A 25,366-nucleotide genomic window follows, 5' to 3' on the forward strand; every position below is an offset into this window, starting at 1 on the left:
GGAGGGGGCTGCAGAATGATCTCGCAGCCTGTATGTTTAGATATGATGGTGGAATGTGATGGACATTATTATCCAAAGTATATGTATGAAGACACGAATTGGTGTGAATATACTTTGTATACAGAGATATGAAAAATTGTGCTGTATATGTGTAATAAGAATTGTAATGCATTCTGCTATCATATATAAATTAAAAATTAACTTAAAAAAGAGAATCATCTGTGAAGGTTTTATGTGGTTTTTTTTTTGTGTGTGTGGTTTTTTTTTTTTGTTGTTGTTGTTGTTGTTATGTTTCACATCATGGCACTGTTCTTGGAGATTCTGATTTTTCAAGTCTGGGCATCTGCATGTTTGCAAAAGCTACTCAATTGATTCAGCTATGCACCATAAGCTAAAAACAATTTACTTTGTGGCTTTGTTGTTATTTCATTTGAAATTTGGCTTGTTTTATTTTTATGCATAATTTATCTCTTATCTTTTTCATTATAAAATAGCCTTCTTTGTCTCTAGTAATTTTTGTCTTAAAACTTTTGTCTTGAGACTAGTATAAGCTACTCCAGTTCTTTTGGTTACTGTTTGCAGTTAACATCTGTTTCCATCCTTTTACATTCAACTTACTGGCTTGGGAGTAAGTTTTTTTAATAGATGGTATGTACTTGAATCATGATTTCTAATCAATACATTTGCCAATCTGTGTCTTTTTGTTGAAGAGTTAATTCATTTACATTGAAAGTAATTACTGATAATAAAAGGCTTCCACCATTTTGCTATTTGTTTTCTTATATCTTTTACCTGTGTTCCTAAATTCCTCTGTGATGGCATTTTTGTGTTATTTTAATTTCTTTATCATTACTTTACCATCTATTTTTTGAAGGATTTTCTTCTGGTTGCTCCTGTGATACAACTAACATCTTCATGTATAATAATCTAGTTCATATCGATATAATTTCCTGTCAAAAGTGCACAGTTTATGTAAACTGGGAGTTTTCAACAAAATTATCCTTCCAAAAATAATGAAAAATCAAGACGTTTCTAGATAAATAGAAACTGAGTCATTAGCAGAATGATCTCGCAGCCTATATGTCTATATTATTATTCACTCCTCTCATTATGCTGTTATTTTTAAAAATTACATTCTTATACCTGTGCACCCATCAACATAGATTTATTATCTATTGCTTTATATGGTTGTATTTTAAATTAGGAAAAAAGAGGAGATATGAAATAAACATAAATTCTTTTATATTTATCTATGAAGTTAATTTCCCTGGTTTTCTCTGCTTCTTTACATGGATTTAAGTTACTATCTTATATCCTTTCATTTCAGTCTGAAAGTCTCCTGTTAGCAATTCTTACAGGGCGTTCCTACTTATGAGTCAGTTTCTATCTATATTGAAATGTCCTGCTCTTTCCTTATATTTTTGAAAGGTAATTTTCTGAAAATTCCTAGTTTATATATACTATCTTTCAATGTTTTGAATATGTCATCCTACTGTCCTCCAGTGGGAAATCAGCTGTTAATCTTATTGAAGATCCTTTATTTATAATAGTCACTTCTCTCTTGCTGATTTCAAGATAGTCTTTGACTTCAATCAATTCTCTGCAGATTGTTCTGTGATTTTGGACAGCTACTTAACCTACCTTTTTTAAACCCTCAGTCTCTTCAAGTGTAAAGTGAAAATAACAATACTACTTCCAGTACAAAGATGTGAGAAAAATTAGAATAAAGTATACAGGTCACTAAGCTCAGTGCCTGGCACACATGATACATGTTGGTTATTTTTTATATTCTTGCAACTAATGACTAATTGTGATTCTTGGGTTTGTCCTATTTTTCCTTTGGTTATCCTCAATATACATTAGAATTAATTGTGCTAAAATTACAACTGCTTTTACTTTCTCTAACCTTCTCTAACAGCTATGTTTGCTACATATTCTCATAGAATCATGCTCTTTTCTTCAGATAACTTACCTTCCTGGTAGTTATACATTAATTTTTGTGATCATTTGATTAACTTATGACTCTTCCACTTGACCCCAGGTTGTGAGATCAATGACCATTATTTATTTGTCATTTTATCTCGAGCAACTAAAAGAGTATCTGGAACAGGAATGAGAGATATAATGAAATATTCACTTTCACTTAAGTGGCCTTTGCTCCATCATCTGTTAGGCTCCAGTACATCTATACTGTTCGTTACAGCCTCCCTTGTTTTATAATATATATAAATTATAAAATTATATATATTTAAATATATATAATATATATTTTATAAATTACATATATTTCCTACCATTATAGAGCTTACTATATTAAAGAGTGGCATTTACCAAGGTACATGTTCAATGACAAGAAAAACAAGAGAAGCTGTTTTAGGTGGAAAAGATAATGTGCGTAGGGTTCATATTAATGAATACAGTGAAAAAATATATGTGTATAAATATGTATATGTATAAATAAGTATCAATACTAAATATGTATTGATTGAATCAGTGAAAAAGAAAAAGTTACTGATCATTGTGATTCCTGTTCCCAGAAACGATAGGTTGATGCTACATGAAGAACTAAGAGGATCAAGAGGATTTGATGCAGCCCATCTGGAAGAGGACTCTGACATGGCCTCACATATTCTTCTTTTTAGTGGAAGGTTTTAGAACTCAGGAAGCAAATTAGTGGTTGATAGAGATTAATTTCAATTAATCTTGTGAGCTTGAATCACCACTCTGCCTTGTAAATATTTACAACTCTTCTATTAGCTATGCATTCCCCTGACATTGACATTTTATTCACAGGCAGCTTCTGTTTTTACCTGTAATTGCTAATAAAGATGGGTAAAAGCACCACAGATTGGGGTTGCCACAGAAATGACACTCTTTCCTGCTCATTGTGACAACAGTATTTGCCTCCCTTTGCTCTACTGTGAGGCAACTCACCTCTTTAAATTTGGAAGATAATTTCCAGAAAGTTCCATGTAATATTAAATCAAATAGAAGAATGAACTGAATCCCCTGTTGCCTCATGAACCAAGATATTTGGAAATTTGTCATTAAGGAGATATTAAACTCATCCGAAGACACAGAGACTTGCTTTCAGATGTACAACACTGGTATCCATCAAATTCATGGTTCTCTGAGGAGCTAAAGAAGACCTAGGTCTTTGTGTGATTTCTTACCCATAGGACAGCATTTTGTTAGGCTCTTGTAACCAAGCATGCCAGGAAAACCAATCAACCTCGCTTTTGGACATCTTAATTCTGATTTTTAAAAATGTACATATTGGTATACATAAAAACTAACCTTTATGTTACATATGAGATTTTTAATACTTAAGACTCACATTCTTTAAATTGACCCTATTTTCTACAGTGCTTTCTTTTCCTTATCCTCTGTATTTCTCCCTTGAAGGTTTCAGAATCATTTAAGAATGCATTGTGTCCCAAATTGAAGCTATTGTTTTTCATTGCCCATGTACCAAGAGTGGTCCACAGTGAATGACTCCCCCATTCAGCAGGGTGACTAAACAAATCATTTGAGACAAGATACTGATGTGCTGAGAATACAGTCAAGGAGAAAACAGACATAATCAATATCTATTTGCTGATCAATTCATTCTTGCTTTAGGCAACACTAGTATAACACTAGGGATGGAAATGCAATGGGAGACAAGGCACAGTGTTTGTCCTCAAGGAATTAAAACAGTGGGAGAAACAAAAAATGGAAAAAGGGAATTACAATCTGTGAGGGCTTGGTGGGCCTGACAGTGGAACAGGGAACACAAAGAAAGTGCTCTGTCTTCTAAGAAAGATAGTCTGCCGTGGTCCCTGCAGATCATCCAGACCCCAATCCATCAAATGCCTTACTGTAATCATTTGGGGGCGCTCTCTCTCTCTCTCAATCATTTGGGGGGTCTCTCTCTCTCTCTCTCTCTCTCTCTCTCTCTCTCTCTCTCTCTCTCATCTCTGGCTCTAACTTTTTGCTTAAGTGCCCCTTACAATAATTTTGAGGAACCATACCCTTCAACATTTTAATTTAGTATCTACAAATTTTTATAAGATTAAACAAATGCAAAGGATGTGATATTCACCATACTAAAAATTTTGGCATGTCATAATTAAAAAACTGTAATGTTTTTATTCACTTATTGCAGTTCTGGGGCTCAAATGTAGGGCCTTGCCAATGCCTAGCAAGCACTGTACTTTGGAGCTACATCCCCAGTCCATGTAACACTCTTTTAAATGTATTCAGTGGAATTTAATCATCACAGAATCTAATTATCTACCCACCCCCTCACACATTCCTTGGAGAGTCACCCTGTACCTATGCCCTAGCTGAGTTTGAAGAGCACTGTTGTATAGAGCTATTTATCTAGCTTTTTTTTTCTTTTTTCTTTTTTTCCTACTAGGGCTCTTTTCTTAGCACCCAGGTGTCAGAGCTTAGCTTCGCACTTGACATATATCATCTCATTTAATCCTCAGTAGCCATCTTAGGTCAGTATTGTTATCTACATTCAGTAGCATATTATTTAGTCTCCAGGTGTTGAAGAGCTTTTTCTTTTTATTTTATCATTGATTTCTAACTTCATTTCATTATGATCTGATCGAATGCAGGGTAGTAGCTCTACTTTTTTATATTTGCTAAGAGATGATTTGTGGCATAATATATGGTCTGTTTTAGAGAAGGATCTATTTGCTGCTGAGAAGAAAGTGTATTCACTTGTTGAAGGATGAAATATTCTATATGTCAGCTAAGTCTAAGTTATTGATTGTATTATTGAATTCTATAGTTTCTTTGTTTAACTTTTGTTTGGAAGATCTATCCAGTGGTGAAAGAGGTGTGTTAAAGTCACCCAGAATTATTGTGTTGTGGTCTATTTGACTCTTGAACTTGAGAAAAGTTTGTTTGATGAACATAGATGCTTCATTGTTTTGGGGGCATATATATTTATAATTGTTATGTCTTGCTAATGAATGGTTCCCTTAAGTAGTATGAAATATCCTTCCTTATCCCTTTTGATTAACTTTGGTTTGAAGTCTTACTTTATTTGATAAAAGGATAGAAACCTCTGCTTGCTTTCATGGTCCATGGGACTGGTATGATTTTTCCCAACCTTTCACCTTCAGTCTGGAATGTCTTTTCCTATGGAGGCAGCATATTGTTGGGTCTTTTTAAAAATCCAATCTGACAGTCTATGTCTTTTGGTTGGTGAGTTTAGGCCATTCACATTTAGGGTTATTAATGAGACTTGATTTGTATTCCCAGCCATTTTTGTTTATTTTTGGTATTGAACTTGACTTGGTTTCTCCCTTGATTACTTTTTTCCTTTAGGGTAATACTTCCCTTTGCTGATTTTCATTGTTGTTTTTCAATTTCTCTTCATGGGATATTTTGCAGAGGATGTTCTGTAGTGCAGGCTTTCTAGTTGTAAATTCTTTTAACTTTTGCTTATCATGGAATGTTTTTATTTCATCATCTAATCTAAAACTTAATTTTGCTGGATATAAGATTCTTGGTTGGCATCCATTTTCTTTCAGAACTTGGTATGTATTGTTCCACGATCTCCTGGCTTTGAGGGTCTGGGTTGAAAAATCTGCTGATACACAAATGGTCTCCCCCTATATGTGATCTGATTCCTCTCTCGCGGCCTTTAAGATTCTATCCTTATTCTGTATGCTAGGCATTTTCATTATAATGTGCCTTGGTGTAGATCTGTTGTAATTTTGTACATTTTGTGTCCTGTAAGCCTCTTGTATTTGATTTTCCAATTCATTCTTCATTTGGGGGAAATTTACTGATATTATCGAAGAGATTGTGCATTTCTTTGGTTTGAAATTCTGTGCCTTCCTCTACCCAAATAACTCTTATATTTGGTCTTTTGATGCTATCCCATAATTCTTGGATGTTCTGCTCATGGTTCCTTACCATATTCATTATGTGGTCAACTTTATTTTCCTGATTGTATACTTTGTCTTCATTATCTGACATTCTGTCTTGCAAGTGATATAGTGATGCTTTCTATTGAGTTTTTTATTTGGTTTATTATTTCCTTCATTTCAAGTATTTCTGATTTTTTTTTCAGAATCTCTATCTCCTTCTTGAAGTAATCTTTTGCTACCTATATTTGCTCCCTTATCTTTGTTGGTGTGATCAATGGATGCCTGTATATGCTCCCTTATCTGTTTATTGGTGTCATCATGGTTGCCTGTATTTCTCTCTTATCTCTTTGTTGGAGTAACCAATTTATGCCTCTATTTGCTCATTTAGGTCATTCTCTAATTCACAGATAATTTTAGTTATGGATGTTCTGAACTCCTTCTATGACATTTCATCAACTGTGCTGTCCATGGGTTCTGTTATTGTAGTATAGTCTGTTTGTTTGGGGCACTTTCCTCCCTTGTTTTTTTCATGTTGTCTATGTGATTTCCTTTCTTGCAGTGTGGATCTGAGGTATTACAGTTTCTACCCTATAATCCTGCAGTATCTGTGCAGATTATATGTACCTCACTTTGGTGTTAGGCTTCCAGACTGTGCTGGTGTCCCAGGATGGATGCTACTGCAACTGTAGGAGGTGGCCGCAATAGCAGGAGGTAATTAGAGATAGCAGTGGAGGTGCCTCAAGATGGACGCAACGTCTTTCAGAGATGGAGCTGAAAGGGTGGGCCTTACACTGGCTTGGTTATGCCTGCTCCAAGATGCAGCTGCTTCTAGGCCCTGTCTGTTGTCCCAAGTACAGGTTACTGCATGGGGGAGGCTATGGGGATAGTTGCAGTGTCTCAAGATGGAAGAGGGTTAGACCTGAGATCACAGGTGTTAGTGCTGGTGGGTGGTGGGGTGGACCCAAGCTTACCCTGGGCCCTGGCTCCTACACAGGTCAGCGGGGAGGTCTGGGCCAGGCCTGAGCTCTGGTGGGGCTCTGCCAGTGGCTGGATGGAACCGGGCCTACCTCGGGCCTGAGCTCCCATGCAGGTCCACAAGGCAGGTCTGGATGTTCTCTACATTTTTACTTATGAAGAAAATGAGGCCATGAGCAGGGGTTTGACACCAGGTCTTTCTGACTTTGTACTCTGCACTTTTTTGTTTGGTACCAGGGATTGAACCCAGGGGGAATTAACCACTGAGCCACATCCCAGCCCCTTTTATATTTTGAGACAGGGTCTCACTAAGTTGCTTAGGGCCTTGCTAAGTTGCCCAGGCTGGCCTCAAACTTGTGATTCTCCTGCCTCAGCCTCCAGAGTTGCTGGAATTACAGGCATGTGCCACCATGCCAGCATACTCTGTACTTTTAACTGCTAATTTATACTTAGAATACACTGCGGTTGAAAAATTTAGTGTTAAAGTCTATGTAGCACACCTTAAAAAGAATATGAATCTTCCAGCACACTCCCAACACTTCCTACCCTCCTACTCTGCTTTGCTTATCTATTATTAAACTTTCTCATTTTCCTGACCCAGAACATAGACCTATATTTTAGGAAGTCAGTCTATTTTTTTTCACTGCTATTTTCTCAGTACCTAGAACAGTGTTCAACATATTGCTGATGCTCAATAAATATTAGTTGGATTATGAAAAAAACTTACTGTGTATAAAGCTATTGATATTGTCAGAGATTAGGCATACTAGGGATTGCTATGTGTTTCAACCAACCTTCCTGGATTCCACTACAATCAATAGCAGTATGAGGTGTGATCAATAATCTACTGATTTGGATTAAAGGATCTTTGTATGCCAGCCAGTATCTAAAAAAAAAAAAAAAAAGTATTGTAATCACACACCCAAAGTGCTTGCCGAGCAGCTATAAAATGATAATTTCTGTTTATCTCATTCCAATTACTGAGGATAAAACATGGACTGGTATAGTCTTATTGGAGGACTACAGAAGGACTACATTCTTGAGTCATCATAACCTATCATATCATTCACTGTTAGAGTTAGGGCAAAGTCAGGGCATGTGCTAACAGCAGCCTTCCAGAAAGGAGTCCAATCTATTGCTAGGGTGGCCACAGATGGCTAAGTCTAAACACAGTGGAACAGCCTGAGCCTGTCTGAGCATGGAGTGGGAACTATAGAATGCTCTAGAAAAGAATGCATCATAGGAAACAAGGAACCATATGTGATGAGCTCTACCTATCTTTACCTGTCAGAGAGAATTGAGATTCTGAGTACAACATCATTTCCACTAGTCTCTGACTCATCCCTAAGCATGTGCTGATTTTAGTGAAAAAGAAAGCCAAGAGAAAAAAAAAATGAGAGGAGCTTTTCTACTAATGTCTAGCCCTTACTGGGGGGTCTAATAGAGGGTATCACAAAGGTCATTCTCTAAGCCTGGCCCTGCACCTCCCAGGGGTACAGCCCAGAAAGCCTTGATGACTCCCTTGAGAATAAAAATAAAAACAGTAGATGAGGCTTGTGAACCTGAAGGAATAGTCAGAGGGCTTGGAGACAATGGTTAGCAAGGACCACCTGCTATGCCTACCTCAGAGGGTAGATGGGGAAGAGCAGCAAGTAACTGTGCCCAGTGGAATAGTGTTGTGCAGCTGAGCATAGCAGCAGTCTAGAGCCCAAGGTTGGATGTATCGGTGACCATGGACATATCCACTGAACACATGGCAAATAAGTATCATTGACAGAGTGGAAACTTGGCTTGGCAAACTGCTGCTACGTGAAAATGAACAAGTTCCTAGACCCCAGAAGAATTTTTCAGAGCAGACCCCTAAAAGGACTTGGGTACTGGAAACTTTTCAGGTAACCCAAGTTCTTGAGTCACTTGAAAGGGGGCGGAGCCTGAATATTGGGTTTATTTATAGAGCAATCTTGGCCTCTCTCATTTCAACAGGCTACTATCTCCCAGCTGTCTAACTGTGTCACTATTCAATATTGTTTCTCTCTCCTCCTCCATCAACTTCCTTCCTCCACCAGATTCCTAACTTAAAATTTTTGTTGACTCGGAGAGACCATTTAAACTAGGTGGGAAGACAACGCATGCCAGTGTTTAAGGCAAATGAGTGAAAGATAATCTTAACCATTCTAGGTGTGTCATAATTTTAAAAGATTCACTCAAATGGGTCTCCCGATAGCATGGTAGGGGGACATAATGACTTCAGCTCTGGAAGATTGAGGAAAATATTTGCTCATCTTGTACAAGCTGTGGTAGGAATTAGTTGGTCTGGCCAAATTTGAATTTAAATGAGCCTGACTTAGAGTTTAAGCTCTTTAGGATGATTATGCTCTACAGTGCTACAGGCAGGTTTATTCATTTGTGAAGATCCCAGATGAGACTCCTACCAAGAGTTTCACTCTGTGATATATCACTTTCTTTTGTGGACTGCAAATTTACCTTATGCTAGATAAATGTGTTTTTTTTTTTTAACAGTAGTATCAAATGGCAGGATAATTTTAGACTCTGAGGATGAGGGGATATTTGTTCAATTGCAATAGTGAGTGGTATTTTCATTGTGTTGTTCCACGGGGGCTCTACATATCTTGAAAAAAAAAGTGATCTCATTTCTTTTTACAGAATCTCAATGAGATAAGAACTTTAGTTCCTGATAGATTGACATAGCAAAAGCCTTCCTCCTGTCACTTTTCCCTGCTGTTCTTTGAGGTAGCAGGGGACTCCAATATATCAGCTGCTTTATGAAGAAGCATGGTCAAGTTTCAGAAAATGTAGGAAAAAGATGCTTTATAGACTCCATGATAAAGATTCATAAATAGATACAGAAGAGACTGAGACAGGTCTTTGAAGCTGCTATTTATGATCATTATCTAAAGAAATAAAGAACTAGAGATGCTGATAATATCTTTCCCAACTTTATACTCTTAGAGAACACTGACCCTTTTCCTTTTCACAGATTTAGACCCCACACCCTTGCTCAGTGGCAGGGGAGGGGGGTTGTGATTCCAGACTTCTGATTAGAAATAGAGCTAGTCAGACATGGGTGAGCATAGGATTCCTCTGAGTCTTGGGATCTTGTGCCAGGATTGGGATTGGGACATACAAAAACTAGAAAGTGAACAGAAGTTGAAATCTTTCCTCACTCTTCCTCTACTTACCTTTCTGGGGCAGAGGGATTTCCCTCTCTAAGAAGCTCAAAACCGGTTTAAAAAGACAGCCTTGAAGGGAAACAGACTAAATATCTAACAACATGAAACTGATTAAATCATGGGACAGCCATGTCATGGACTATTACATTGGCAGTATGAAAGAATGAAGAAACTTTCCACATATTGACCATTCTAAAATGTGTTGCATAATATATAAGATAGGAGGCATAATACACCACCATTTGTATAAGAAAAGAAATATATGTTTAGACCACTTACATTGAATATACTTATATGATGTCTTAAGGCTGCCATTATTTTTGTTTTCTGTTTCTCATTTCTCTGTTTTTCCTTCCTTGTCTTCCTGTGGGTTGTTTAGGATTTAATTTTGACTTATTTGTACTATTTCGAAGTATTAGTTTGTATAGCTCTGTGAATTGAGTATGTGTGTGTGTGTGTGTGTGTGTGTGTGTGTGAGAGAGAGAGAGAGAGAGAGAGAGAGAGAGAGAGAGAGAGAGAGAGAGAAGCGTATCATGGTCTATTGGATTTGTTTTCACATTTGTACTTCCAGTTAGATCTTTTTATCTTTCCACTTCTAAATATCATTCTCTTGAGTATCAGATGGTGGTATAATTTTTGCACCAATCATCATGTATACTTAAGAAAACTCATGAAAATGATAGTCTTTTGTATTTACCCATATTTCTGCATTGCTCTTTCTTTCTAATAATGTAAGCTTATCATTTCCATTCTTTCAAATAACTTCATTAAGCCATTCTGTAAGAGTAGATTTGCTTGTGACATATTCAGATTTCCTTTACCTGAGAATTTATTTATCCTTGATTCCTGCAATATAGTTTCCCCAGACACTGAAGTTGTACTTGACAGTTCTTTTCTTTTAGAAAAAAAAAAATCGCCAGGGTCCTCAGTTGCTTCAGATAAAAAATATGCTGTGATTCAAGTTGGTGTTACCCAATAGGTAACGTGTTGTTTCTCCCTGGATGCTTCCCAGATTTTTTTTTTGTTTTTAGTTTTCAGAAGTTTTAAATTATATTGGATTTGAAATGGATTTCTTTGGGTTTATCCTATTAGAATTCACTCAACTTCTTGAATCTGCAAGTTTATATCATTTGTCAAATTGTGGAAATTGTCAGCCACCAATTCTTTGAGTATTCTTTCAGTTCCATTCTGTTTCTCCTCTCCATTGAGGAAGTCAATTTTATAAATGTTGAATCTTTGTTATTGTCCTGCCAGTTCCTGAGACTGTCTCCCATTTATTTTCTCTCTGTTGTTCCGACTGGGTAAATTTTATTGGTCTTTCCTCAACCTCACTGATTCTGTCCTCTGTCATCTCCATTTTACCATTAAGCTCATCCAGTTAGAGTTATTATTTCTGCTATTTCTTATATCTATAAATCCAGTTGGATCTTTTAAAAATAACTTCTATTTGTTTATCAAAATTTCCTATATTTTTACTTATTTTAAGATAATTTGCAATTGCTTATTGAATCTTTTTTATGATGATTGACTTGAAATACTTGTTAGACAATTCCATTATCTGACTCAGGTCAGCATGGCAGTCAGATGATTGTTTTTCTCATTTGAGTTGTGATTTTCTTGGTTCTTTAGAATATGGGTAATTTTGATTGCATCTGGATATTTTATATTATTTAGGAGACTCTGGATTTTATTTAAATTGTTTATTTTAACAGGTAGTCACCCTGGTTGAGTTGCGTATATAGGACCTAGTCCACTTTTGTGGATGGTTCCAAGGACAACCTAATTTTCAGAGCCTTTAGGTCCCACTGTGGTCTCTATTGTCTGTTTCCTGCCTCTGAGGCTGCCACAGCCCTTGTTGATAGTAGTTGAGGAGCCGAAAGGAATTTCACCTAGTTGGGTGCTTTAAGGTGAAGGGAGACCCAGCCTGCAGGGATTAAAAAGCACTTCCTGGGCTGGATTCCTGTTGCAATGGGTTCCCCCTTTCTAATGTTCTCTGTCAAGTGGGGTCTGTATGTGGGACTCTCAGGCTGATGAGAAAGAAAAGTACTCCCCCTGGCCCATTATTGTTAGGGGGACTTCAGGTGGCATTTCTTGCTGTATCTGCAAGGATTGTCTGGTGGTTTGGGCAGGAGGACTGAATCCCTTCTGTTGCTAGATTGGATGTTGGGAAAAAGTGGACCTGGGTTACCTCCTGATGGGTGAGGATGGAGGAATCATAAGATGCTTTGCTGCTGTTGTCTCCCTTTGCTCCTGAGGTCCCTAACCAATCTGCCTCCCTCTTTCTGCCTTTCAGACTTCCCTTTTGATTGTTTATTGTGTTATTTTCAAGGACTTTAGTGATGCTTAGCAGGGAAGGACAAGTCTATGCAGTCTTGCCTAGACTGGAAATTCTCCATTTATGCTCCTCTGAGCATAAGATCTCTAAGGGTCCACAAGGAAGTGATAATACTCTCCCCCCCCCACCACCCCCAGGAAGTGACCTAGGGGATAAGAGGTAAATGGGAGACCTTTTTTTTGTGTGTACCTATATGTACGTTCTCATTTTAATCAAGTGAATATATTACTTATTCAAAAATAAAAATAAAATGTAAAAGAAGCAGCCTCCTAACTCAACATTGTTTTCAAGAGGACAACTAAAAATTATATCAGAAGGCATGCAGCACATGGATTCAACAGTTGGTAACTGTATTAAATTTCATTGACTTTTAATTTCACTATGCTGTCACTACTTTGATCCAGATCTCTGAATATAAGAATAATATTCTCAGTGGATTTGCTGCTTGCTCATACATTTTGAATAACTTGCAGAATACAAATTTGCAATTTGGATAGAAGTAGATGCTTTCAGCAGCATACTAGTACCCTAATCAGCTGAAAAAATAATATTTGTATGACATTAAAACAAAATTAATAGGAAGACACTGGTTACATGAAAATACTTCTTTGTGTTGTAATTATTAAACTTGTAAACAAGTCAGCATAATTAATGCCTTAATTAGGATATGACCTGAAATTTTAGCTTCCAAAATTAATAAAGGCAATTAAAAGGCACATTTGTAAAGTAAAATGAGTTTTAAGAATTACAAGGTAGTTGGACAAAACTTTTTTATCCTCATTTGGGGGACATTTTTGAGGATATTGAACCTACAATGCAATTGCTCTGATACTCATCCATAAGCCCTAGCACAATAGCACAGCCTGAATCCTTAAGAGTCAAATTTAGTGACCTTCAGACAAGAACGTGCCCCAATAGGGGCTGAGCATTCCCAGAACGCTCCTCCTAGATAGTTCTAGTGAAAAATGAAACAGCAAAGACTTCTCTGAATCAGAAGACTGATATTTACAGACTCTACCACTTTCACAAAACTATTTAGGTACAAATAATAGTTTTCACTGCTATCATTTATTCTTTAATACAAGCTTCTTGAAGGCATTTCAGGTTGCATAGTTCACCATGTGGTGAAGCACCATACAAGGCCAAAGAATTTTCCATTAGTAGATAACAAAGGAAAATTTAATAAATATTGGTGGGCTGTCGATTTGAAAAAAAAAAAAACAACCTTATTTAATAAGGACTCCTACCTTATTCCTTATGCCAAAATAAACTCCAGATGGATCAAAACTGTAGTGTAAGAGCAAAATCATAAATGCACTAGAATAAAATAGGAATAAATATTGTAATTGAGAGAGGCTTTTTAACGTGACAGGAAAAAACAAAAACCATAAAGGAAATGACTAACAAATTTGACTATTCAAAAATATTTAAACTTCCATAACATTAAAAAATCAAATTTTAAAATTTAAAAAAATTAAAATTAAAATTTTAAAATTAAAAATCCAATTCAAGACCAAATCAAAAAGTAACTTCCTATAAAGGTCTACTTTATTTCCAAATAAAGAAATAATTGGAAACATGCATCATGATTGGTGCAAAAGGATATAAAATATAGGGTAAAATTAAAATAATTTACAGCTTCAATAATAGCTCATAAAATGATTATATGAACTAGAGAATAACTATAGGCTGCAGGAGAAGAGGGTGAAGGAAAGAAAGAGGAACTGTGGGGCTGAAATAGGGCAAATATATTCCGTGCATGTATGATCATGTCAAAATGAACCCCATTATAATGTATAACCATACTGCACTAATACAGCTTTAACAATCATAATATGTAATGACTTCATGATATTTTCACTGAAGGACCTATAAAAAGATAGTTGGAAAATATAGATGAATTCAATTTAATTTTTAAGCATCCTATCTTGACAGAAAAAAAGACAAATAAAAATATCAATAATTATTATTTTTATGATAGAATTATGAATAAATGTCACTGTTTTCATTTTTGGTAATTTGCAAATTTTTCACAATAAGCAAATTGATTTTGTACTCATTTTTTTTATTCCTTGGAGCTTTAAATAAAAGGATATTTCTATTTTCCTAGAAGTATCTAACATAGAATTAGATTAGATATGAAAAATCAAAACTGAGGTCTTGAATAGTATAGCTTATAATATAGTAATTTTAACAAACTCCGTTTTATTAAAAAAGAAAGAAAGAAAGAAAGCCCTCCACCAGATTCAGCAATGCTATATCACATGGGTTAATCGCAGCTATTGGTTGTAGTTGGTCCTCCTCTTTCTCTCAGTTGTAGGATGAGAATTCTGGCTGCCCTTTCCTAAGGCCTGGTTATCACCAGATAATTCCTCCTTGAAATCATTGTCATGCCTGTCTATTTCTGTCTATGTTGCAGAGCAGGCACCATGGGGTCCAAAATTCAGATTACCTGGTCTTGGCAAGAAGCTTATGTCTTAATTGGAGCCACTTGCTAGTCACAAAATTGCTATCACTAGTGGCACAGGAAATGTCACCATTGAACTTCCTCTGTACCTGTAGGTTTTCTTAATTTCTTCATTTGATGCTCCCTTAGGCAAACCAAGAATTTCATATAGAGCTTCTCCAGTTGTCGACAAAGTTCGCTGTCTTTGGTTAGGTATGTTACATGCCATATTCTCAAGCTGCAAAAGCAGAGGGAAAAAATAGTCATAAAGGTCATGCACACTGGATTTCTCTCTCTGAAAGGGAAGACAGTTCATTCTTAACCTTTTGTGAAATGACAATCTGAAGTATGTTTGTGTGCTACCTGCAAAAGGAGGGGAGAAAAGTGTTAAGAGAGCCAAAAAAAAAAAAAAAAAAAAAAAAAAAAGTCAGGTATCAAAGGATACAGACAGCCACACAAATAAAATACAGCTTTGTCTACGTGGTTATATAGAAGCAAAATGTTATGTTACCTAAACATCTAGCTAATTTAGAAGTGTTGAGAATCAGTCTTCACAGATTTTGCAGATGTAGGAATTTTGTTTTGCTTTGTTTGGGTAGAATTTTCATAACTTCTTTTTCCTCCCCCTCCCTCCCTCTCTCTCTCTCTCTCTCTCTCTCTCTCTCTCTCTCTCTCTCTCTCTCTCGATATATTTTCCAAACTTAGCCAGGAATGGAAAGAATCTTTCTTTTTATTCCAACTTGATTGGTCTAGCCATTGATCAAGAGTTTGAAAAATAAAAACAAAACTTTTTAAGTACCAGGAAGAAATTCCTGTCCTCCTCTAGGACCTATGTTAAAAATTCTCTGCAGCTGGAGCTGTGGAATCCCAGAGGTCTACACCTCTACCCTACAACACTCCTTGGTTCTGTACCTGAGATGACTCCTTTTCCTTTGGTCTATCCAGAAAGGGTTGGGCTATCAATTCCCAAGGAGTCATTTGCCTGTGCATCATGGCTCTGGGGGACTCAGGAAGCAAGCAGATCTGGTCAGGGGGGATTTGGCATTTCTGTATTCTCTACATGGGGCTCGGGGTATGGCTCAGTGGTAGACTGCTTACCTAGCATGTGCAAGGCCCTGGCTTCAACTCCCATCACCAAAAACAAAAACACAGAATGTATTCACAAGTTAAATTCTCTGAGCATTAATATATTCACCTGTAATAATGTAAAGATGTTAAAGTTCCCCACATAACAATATCTTAAGGGTATATAACTAATGCATGTAATGTATCCAGGACATAGCAATCTCATGGAAATTTACTTTCATTAAAGGCAACACATAGTGCACTGTAGTCAACCCTCTAGGGTAGAAGATTGGCCTTGCCATTTTTTGCTCCATGTGCTTCCTCATCTGTAAATTGGAGATGAAAATGTACCGTAAACTCATGGAGTATTGCAACAATTAAATGAGTTAACATATATGTGTACACAACAGTGTATGTATCAGCAGTAAGCATAAAAGTTAAAGGGTACAAACAACTCAGTGTTCATCCCCACAAGTGAACAAATGAACAAAATGTCATGTATTCATAGAATGGAATAATTATTGAGACGTGAAAATAAAGTGGAACTCTAACGCATACTACAACATAAACAGACCTTGAAAATATTATTCTAAATGAAGGAAGTCAGTCACAAAATGATAAATATAGTTTCATTCCATTCATCTGAGGTACCCAGAACAGGCAAATTCATAGAGACAAACAGTAGAATAGAAGACGCTAGGGGCTGGGAAGAGTGGGAAATGGGAAGTTGTTGCTTATTAGGTGCCAGGGCTTCTGTTTGGAATGATGAAAATTTCTGGAAATAATTGGTGGTGATGGTTAGATAATAAGGGGAATGTACTCAATGTCATTGAATTACACACTTAAAATGGTTATCAGGGTACATTTTGTTATGTATATTTGTTATGATTTGGATGTGAGGTGTCCCCAAAAACTCATGTGTGAGACAATGTAAGAAGGTTTAGAGGAGAAATGATTGGGTATGAGAGCCATAAGCCAATCAGCAAAGTTAATAATCAACTGATGGGATTAATTGAGTGGTGATTGAAGTCAGGTGGGGTGTGGCTGGAGGAGGTAGGGCATTGGGTTCATGGCTCTGGGGTATATATTCATATTTGGCAAGTGGAGGTCTAACTCTTTCTGCTTTCTGATCACAAGTGAGCTGCTTCCCTCTGCCACACTCTTCTGCCTTGATGCTTGACCTCACCTTGAGCCCCGAGGAATGGAGTCTGCTGTCTATGGATTCAGACCTCTGAAACTCTGAGCCTCTAAATAAACTTTTCCTCCTCCACAATTGTTCTGTTCAAATCTCTTAGTCACACCAGGAAAAAAATCTGACTGAAGTAATATTTTATCATAAGAGCAAAACTGAAACAACTACAAACGAAAACTACCAAAGACTGCAAGCTCATCTGACCCAAGTTCTTTGAAAATCATTGTCCATCTCTTGGCTTTGGGCTTGTGCAGCAACTGCTATAAGAGAGAATGGATGTGAATGAATCAATATACCAGGGCTAAGGAGATGGTGTCAAGGCTTTGGAGATGTTCATGGGCAACACAAGGAATCCCTGATTGACAATGGTGCATCAGAAGAGCTGGGCATGCACATCCCAATGGTGGATAAGCGTGGTTAGAGCAAACCTCCCAGCCCTGCTCCCACTAGGTTATAAACATCAACACGGGCAAGGGTAGAGGCCACAGGATATCACCTGGTGGGCCAGGTGGTCTTAGAGTCCTCGGAAATCCCCAAATGGTATAACAAGGGCTGGTGGTCCTAAGGAATTCAATTAAAGAGAACAATATCCAGAACTTCAGAATGTGTTTGTGAGCCTTCAGCTTCCTTCAAGTTTAAGAAAAGGAAGGCACTTGTGAAGGGAGTCAGGCACCAGGCAAAACCTCTGCAGCCCTGAAGGCTCTGAGGACAGAACTAGCCAGCCATGGCTGCAACTGTGCAAGGTCAAGGGCTTGCCATGTGACATGGCACATTGTCCACTCCCATAAAAGCCAGGAAACCTTGGTTCACATAAGGGCAGAGGAGAAGGAACCCTGATTCTACCCCCCACACTATAAAACCAAACAGACACACCAACTGACTGGCAGCCACTCGGTAAATGGCTGCATTTATTTCACCTCTGCTCTGCCTGATTTTTCTCACCCATTCTCATCTGAATTTTCCTGGGGAGTAAGCAATTCAAATTGGGTCTACGTCATCCTAACCCCATAGCTCAGCCCTATCTTGGAACTATAGCCTTGTTCACTCACTATTCACAACTGAAGGAAAAATTGCCTGAATAACTGATACCTGTCTACTTCCTTCCCAGTCACCTCTCCTCTGCCCTCACCCCCTCCCCCCACACACACACTCAAGATACTAATAGTTTTCTGCCCCACATATCCATCTAATGTTTCCCAGTAAGGCAGGTAGCCAACAGGTTTCTCTACAAGTCATACCACATGCCATGATTTAATAGGATTTGGAATATAAGGGCTTCTGTGTGGCCCTTACATTGTGGTGGACAAGCACAGGACCACAGTCAGCCTGCTAGCTCCTTTGCTGGATGGCAAGATCCCCAAAGTCATTATTTGGCCATACTAAGAGTGCACCAACAAATCCCACTTCTGGGCTTAAGTACAAAGAAATGAAATCAGTATGTCAAAGAAATATCTGCACTCTCATATTCATTGCAGCACTATCTACAACACAAAGGTATGGAATCAACCTAAGTGTATATCAATGGATGATTGGAATAAGAAGATGTGCTGTATAAATACACAATGGGTTTAATCAGTTTTGGACTTTTTTTTTTTTTGTACTAGAGATTGAACTCCATGGTGCTTAACCACTGAGCCACATCCCTAACTCTTTTAATATTTTATTTAGAGACAGGATCTTGCCAAGTTGCTTAGGGTCCTGCTACGTTGCTGTGGTTGGCTTTGAACTTGTGATCCTCCTGTTCCAACCTCCCAAGCTGTTGAGATTACAGCATGTGCACCACACCAGGCTCCATTCAGTCTTACAAAAGAAATAATCTTGTCATTTGCAAAAGCATGGATGAGCCTTGGAGGACATTATATTAAATCAAATAAGCCAGACACAGAATAACAATCACCATGTGATTTTATTGACACGTGGGTTCAAAAAAAGGTTATACTCAGAAGCAGAGTAGAATAATAGTTATGCTGGAGTGGAGGTGGGGGATCAGAGAGATGTTGGATAGAGGATATAAATTTTTAGTTAGACCGGAAGGATAAGTTTAAGAAATATATTGTATAACATGGTGACTAGAGTTGATAATCATGTATTATAGTCTTAAAAATTGCTAAGAGCAGATTTTAAGTGAGAGAGAACTTCACAAAAAAGGCGAAGTCTGAACTTCTAATAATACTATGATTCGTCTCTGTAGAACCTGGTGTATCTTTTTCTATTTTGGTCCTTACATCCAGGTATAATTTTGGACCCATATGGACTTGGACCCAGTGACTTTTTTGTTCATTTATTTGCACAAACCACAATGGAAGAGGACACTTGGGTTCGGAGACTGAAAGAGGAGAGAGAATCTAGCTGAGAGAGAGGATGAGAGGAGTCTAGACCAGACAATGGCCACTGGCCCCTGTCCGGGCCAAGAACATGCTTTTAAGCTCCTCTGGGGAGAGAGGCTAAAGACCAAAGAGATGTTTTCATGTTAAGGGATAAAGGGAACAAAGGTTTGGAACTTTGAACCCTCATCACAGGGAAAGTCAGCACCCAGGCAGGTTCAGGCCAGCACTTTCCTACCCAGGAAGCAGAGGCAGAGCATGTGACAGTCAGGGGACACTGATGCTCCTCCCCAAGGCCTGCTAAGAAGGGGTAATCTCAGATGGCCCACAGTCACTTCTGAAAACGTTTGTAACATTCCTGGGGATACTCAGAAATGTCTGGGATCATTGGAAGTTTCGGAATCCCAATGTAAGAAAGACTTAGTACCCACAAGGGGCAGAAAGGGTGAGGGTAGGAGGAAGTGAGAAACTTAAAGTTGGATAGATTAAGAAAATCATTAAGAAAATAATGATCTATATGTGTACGTCAAAATACACTCTACTGTCATGTATATCTAAAAGGAACAAATAGATTTTTTTTAATGATCCAAATAAAAAAATGGGGACTGATGCTCATAGAGATGATGGGGGTGAAGGGTGGACACCCAAGCCCCTCTCTGCAAGTCTCCCTTAGCCTTGGCACATCTTCAGGGGAATTTTGCAGGAAGTAGAGCCCTGTGGTTGCACAGGTGAGATCTATCAGCAGAATAGCATGAAAAGCAATGAGCCCTCATTTATCCCCATAGCTCATGGGCCTGGGAACAGTGGCATTATGCCCAGTCACATGTCCCTCTTCACGACCGTACTCTGAGGTCCTTAAGGACTATAAATCTATTTTTGTATTGATCTTCATAATCCCAGTGGCAGATGGTCTTAACGTTAGTATACTACATGAAAAGGAAGGTAAACAGGGAACTAGAGCTATCTTACAAGTCATTCTAAAGAGATAAACGTCTCACAGGCCTGCACAATGGCTGGAAGCTGAAAACTGCCTCATGCTGTTATTCAAAAGAGTGATTAGAATGGGAACGTGGAGAGAAAAGCAAATGCAGAAGCAAATGCTGGCTGGGCCATTAAAGCACAACTGAGGGGAAGAGACCAAGGATTCAGGTCCCAATTGAGTCTTAACCATTCCAATGATGATTTACCTTTCCCTGAGGTCTGCCCTTGCCCTTTTCCTTATAAGAATGATAAATTAATACCTAGATTTTATGCATCATCCTGGAACACAGTTAGAGGGAGTCTGGCCTTCAGCAAGGCCTGCTCTCTGGGTCTGCTCAAGTCAGCTGAGGCCCAAAGAGTCTTACTGTTTCCATCACAATAAGTTCATGATATGTTGATTACTCCCACCTTATGCAGGATTTTTTTTTTTTTTTCAGTGCTAGGAATCAAACCCAGGGCCTTATGCATGCCAGACAAGCATTCTATCACTGAGCCACATTCCCAGTTCTATGAAGGCTCTTAGAAGAAAACTACCTGGTAGCCCCCAAGAGATAACAAGGATTTGCCCCTATGTGTTGCTCTTCTATTTTATAACTGAGGAAATTGAGTCCAACTGAAGAAAAAAAATTATTTGCTCAGATTAACACAGGGAACTCTTGAATTCAGATCTGCCTAATTCTAAAGCCTAAATTCTTGCTAGTGTGCCATACTGAATACTACTCAATATTTGAAGATGCTTTACAATTCACTCATCATTTCCCACAGCCAGTAATTTCATTTGATCCTCATAAGAAATCTGAATGGTGATGACACTAAACCAAAGCAGCCTTGCACTGTTTCTCTCTCCAGGTCAAAGGGGGCCCTTTGCCCCCTGCTGCTGTGTCTAGGGTGAGGGGGCATATGAAGGTCCAATGGGATCTCAGGGCTACAAGTGCAAGTTTCCCCCCTCAGTGGGGCCACTGAACTTACATATAGACAAAGAGAGTTCCCAAAGGAGAGTTAAGAAAGAGGATAGTTAAGAATTCATGGGTTACACAAAAAATTTGAAACTTCTGCTAAGAGTACAATTTTTAAGTCACATAGGGATGAAGATTTCCTGGCCACTGTGTCAAAACTGCCTGAAGCATCTCTAAAGAGCCTTGTGACAACTCTCAGGACTATGAAAACCACAGTGCCCATAGCCCTGAGGCCTTCTAGCCTATGCTAAACTTGTTCCTGTTACAAAAATAATACACTCTTCCCTCTCCATTCCAGGACTTCTAATTTTTACTTATTTTCCCTTTTGACTAGGGAGTGATGGGAAGAGATATATTACATTTGACATTAGGTATCACTTTTACTAGGTTCACCAATATCTGTGAGCAAAACTGTCAGCCAGTAGCATTCATAGTCTTCAAGAAGACACTGAGATTCCTAGAGAGTAGAATTGCTTTCCAATTGTGATTAAGGCAGTCCTCCTCCCCCTCCCCCACCCAGGAGCCTGAAAAAGTTCTCTGGAACCATGGTGAGCACCAGCATATAGCTGCTTACCATTTGAAAGTCTGCCTCCTTCAAAATTATCCCAAGTAGGGAACATGGGAGATAGTCTCAGTTGGGGGCTATTCCTAAGCCTTTCTAGAAAATCATCCTGGAAGCATCCTGGGGCTCATGCTTCCCTACCCCAGGCCCATGTTTCTACACACTCTTTCCAATGGGGGGAGAAAGGCAGATTCTACATCTTAGTTTCATACACAGAAACTCACAAAATGGTAGGGTAACAAGCTATTTCTCTGGTTTATATATATTTTTCAAATCATCACTTCACTTAAAAATCTAATTACACACTGGGTGTGGTGGCACAGGCCTGAAATCCCAGTGGCTTGGAAGGCTGAGACAGGAAGATCACAAGTTCAAGGCCAGCCTCAGCAATTTAGTGAGGCCCTAAGCAATTCAGTGAGACCCTGTCTCAAAATTAAAAATACTAAGGGCTGAAGATGTGGCTCAGTGGTTAAACACCCCTGGGTTCAATCCTTTGTAACTCTCCTCAATTCTAATCACATTATAATTTATTCCTGCTAAGTGAAATCCAGTAGCTGTTGGTTGCTTTGTGGTGTGAATTGATCAATACTAACAATGGGTGGTATGGAGCACTTACTGTATTTACTGTCTACTCTGCCCTATTCCCCAAGGGTTTCTTTTTAGACAGATAATATCTCTTAATTAAGGTTCTTTCAAAAAGTCCATTTGCATTATATTGAAACTTAAGAAAAAGATAGTTGATCAATAGTTGGCTGACTGTATAGACTGCAACAGAAAGGAAAAGACTGCAAAGCTGCTTTGTGCATCAAGTAGCAACGACATACTTTTTCTATCTCCTTGTTGAGCTAGAAGCCAGACTTCTCATATATTATTGATTTACATGACATCTGGCTTCAGATTCAATAGAATAATATGTTCAAATGCTTAAAGTATGAAAACAAAGATCTTACGCCTCAGATGCTCACTACAGAGTAGTAGTCAAAACATCTTGTAAAAATGCTTCCCAAATAAGCTTATATAAATCATGAAACCATAACATTATTTAATTCCTTATAGAAAATATCCTTGATCCATTCTATTTCTATAGTCTTTGGAATTCTAATATTCTTATGTAAAATTCAAGTCTTTATTATTTATTCATGGTCTTTCATCTACAAGCCATCCAATGGGGAAAATGTTGTCATGCAAAGTCATTAAGTAATTTAATTTTAATCATCCAGTACATGATACTTTATCTTCTGAGCTTAGATTACTCTTTAGCTGAATTATAATGCCATTAATATCACAATTTCTTAAAGCATTAGCCACTATATAGTCACTACTGAGCTCTATGCTGCTCCCCTGTTTCTATGCAATTTTATGTTGAAATAAAAATTTCCCTTCAAAGCAAAAGAAGTTTCACCTATGTCTGTTATGTGAATTTTGAAAAATTAAAAAAAAAATCAAGCTATGCATTTCTTGCCAGGGTCCCTTCATAACAGAGAACATGAATGTGGGCAGGGGCTATTAACTCATTAAACACAGCAAACACACTTCCAACTGTTGTCACTGGGGAAACCAACATGCGTTACCATTTCATTGCTACTTCTCCAATTCCTTTATAGAAATCTGTTTAGTGGAGCAAAATCCCCATAATCCAGATAATTTGTCTTAAAGCCAAAAACATCCAAAAGGTTAATCCTGTGTTAAAAGTAATCACTCTCCCCAACATGATTACGTATATGCAATTTGGAAAAAAAAAATTTTTTTTTTTTTTAGATCTAGTATGTATATAAACAGTCCTGAAGATGAGGCAATTTGGAATTGTTACAAATAACCCACTGTACCTGTTCCTATGACTCCAATTCAGTTCTCCAACAGGAACAACTTGCTGTTTTCAACTAGTCTGAAAGTAGGCGTGCAGAGAAATAAAAGAAGGCAACCACGAAAAGAGCTGTTCCATACCTGTTCTACTGTTCAGAGCAAACAGCTGCTCCTTTCCATCATTCCCAAGCAGGAGTCCAGTAGGTCAGTGGAGTCAGGTTACTTTTCGGCAGCTACTCTATCAGCCAATTGGTTATCCCTCTGGAAACCATAACAAAGAGAGAATAAAACATGCATGACGGTACAGTTTGGTATTACAAGGCATCTAGAGATACCAAAATATATACTACACCCACTCTTCATTCTTTGTCAGCCAGTGCCTGTCTCTAAAAGGACTTTCCATTAGGAAAACAAGCTAATCTCTTGACCCATAGAGTTAGGTCTTTGAAATTTTCTTTACTTATTTATTCATTGATTTATTCGGTTTTGATCTAAGGCCAGGACTAGTCAGTTCATTTATAATTGCTGGAAAGACCATGCAACATTCATAAGGGGGACATGTAAATTGTTCTCTGTATAAATCCAAGTATTTTCTTATCAGTACATTGTACCCTAAGCTTCTTCAGAAGGCATGGAATCACAGTAGTTGAATCACTTGTTAAAATGATGGCCAAACTGTCTTGTAAAAAGTCATATGAGAAAACAGTTCCTATTATTTCAATTAAGATCTTACTGACTGAAAGTCTTAAATAAGACGGATGCTACTTCTGAATGTGGCTCCTGAGTCTGTAGGTGGAGTTCCTATGTGGCTTAGTAGACAGATAGCAAGGCCTAAGGCTGTTTTATGTGAACACTGCACAACACTTTTGCCTCTGGAGGGCATTGGTTTTTCAGATACCAAGGGATATAGGAACTTTTCTTGAAAATCCTGATTTCCAGCAGCCTAGGAAGCAGTCCATCCTCAGAAATGAGGACGGGTAGACTAATGAGACTTAAATACTCAAATTCCGACATCAATTCAGCTTAAGGACTGTGTATTTTAATGAAATGAAAATAGCTGCTGTATTGATAAAGTGAGATTACAGACAGCTTTTATTAAAATTACAATTTATGAGCCAGGGAAGGTGGCACATGACTGCAATCCCAGCTTCTCAGGAGGCCAAGGCAGGAGTTTCTCAAGTTTGAGACCAGCCTCAATGACTTAGAGAGAACCTATCTCAAAGTAAAATTAAAAAATATATATATATATATATATATATATATATATATATATATATATATAGATAGATGATAGATATATGGCTGGAGATGTAGCTCAGTGTCTGCCTAGCACATATAAGGCCCTGGGTTCAATCCCCAGTATCAGAAAAAAGTATTACAATTTGTGTTTTTCAAATTCAGTTTAAAATCATATACTTTAAAAAAATTATTAATTTTGTACAATTAATTCACTCTCCTTAAACCACTGATTTTTAAAAGTATTGTATAAACCATTAGCTTTTTAAAAATTAAGTATTGTAAAACTCTTGAGTAAAATGAAACTATAGCTATTGCAAAAATAAATCACAGTTTCTAATTCACCTGTTCATTCAACAATTAGTCATCTATTGGAGCCAGACACTGGACTGAACTCTAGATATATACTGATAAACAAACACAAACA

General features: G+C 37.7%; 1 protein-coding gene across 2 annotated transcripts in view; it reads right to left on the reverse strand.

Annotated features, from left to right (window-relative positions):
- Window positions 1-23,966, reverse strand: part of DNAJC5B (DnaJ heat shock protein family (Hsp40) member C5 beta) — a 50,598-nt gene extending 26,632 nt beyond the window's left edge. Inside the window, exons 1-2 of one of the 2 annotated variants that reach the window (XM_081266651.1) lie at window positions 23,845-23,966; window positions 14,931-15,058 (exon numbers count right to left, since the gene is read on the reverse strand). In XM_081266651.1, the coding sequence (XP_081122777.1) occupies window positions 14,931-15,049 (119 nt within the window). In that variant the 5' untranslated portion in view covers window positions 15,050-15,058; window positions 23,845-23,966. Of the gene's footprint in view, window positions 1-14,930; window positions 15,059-23,726 lie in introns of both variants that reach the window. The other variant, XM_081266650.1, reaches the window with a different exon arrangement.
- Between the last annotated feature and the right edge of the window lie 1,400 nt (window positions 23,967-25,366).

This window comes from Spermophilus citellus (genome assembly GCF_964194105.1).
Source record: "Spermophilus citellus genome assembly, chromosome: 14".
Lineage (NCBI taxonomy): Eukaryota > Metazoa > Chordata > Mammalia > Rodentia > Sciuridae > Spermophilus > Spermophilus citellus.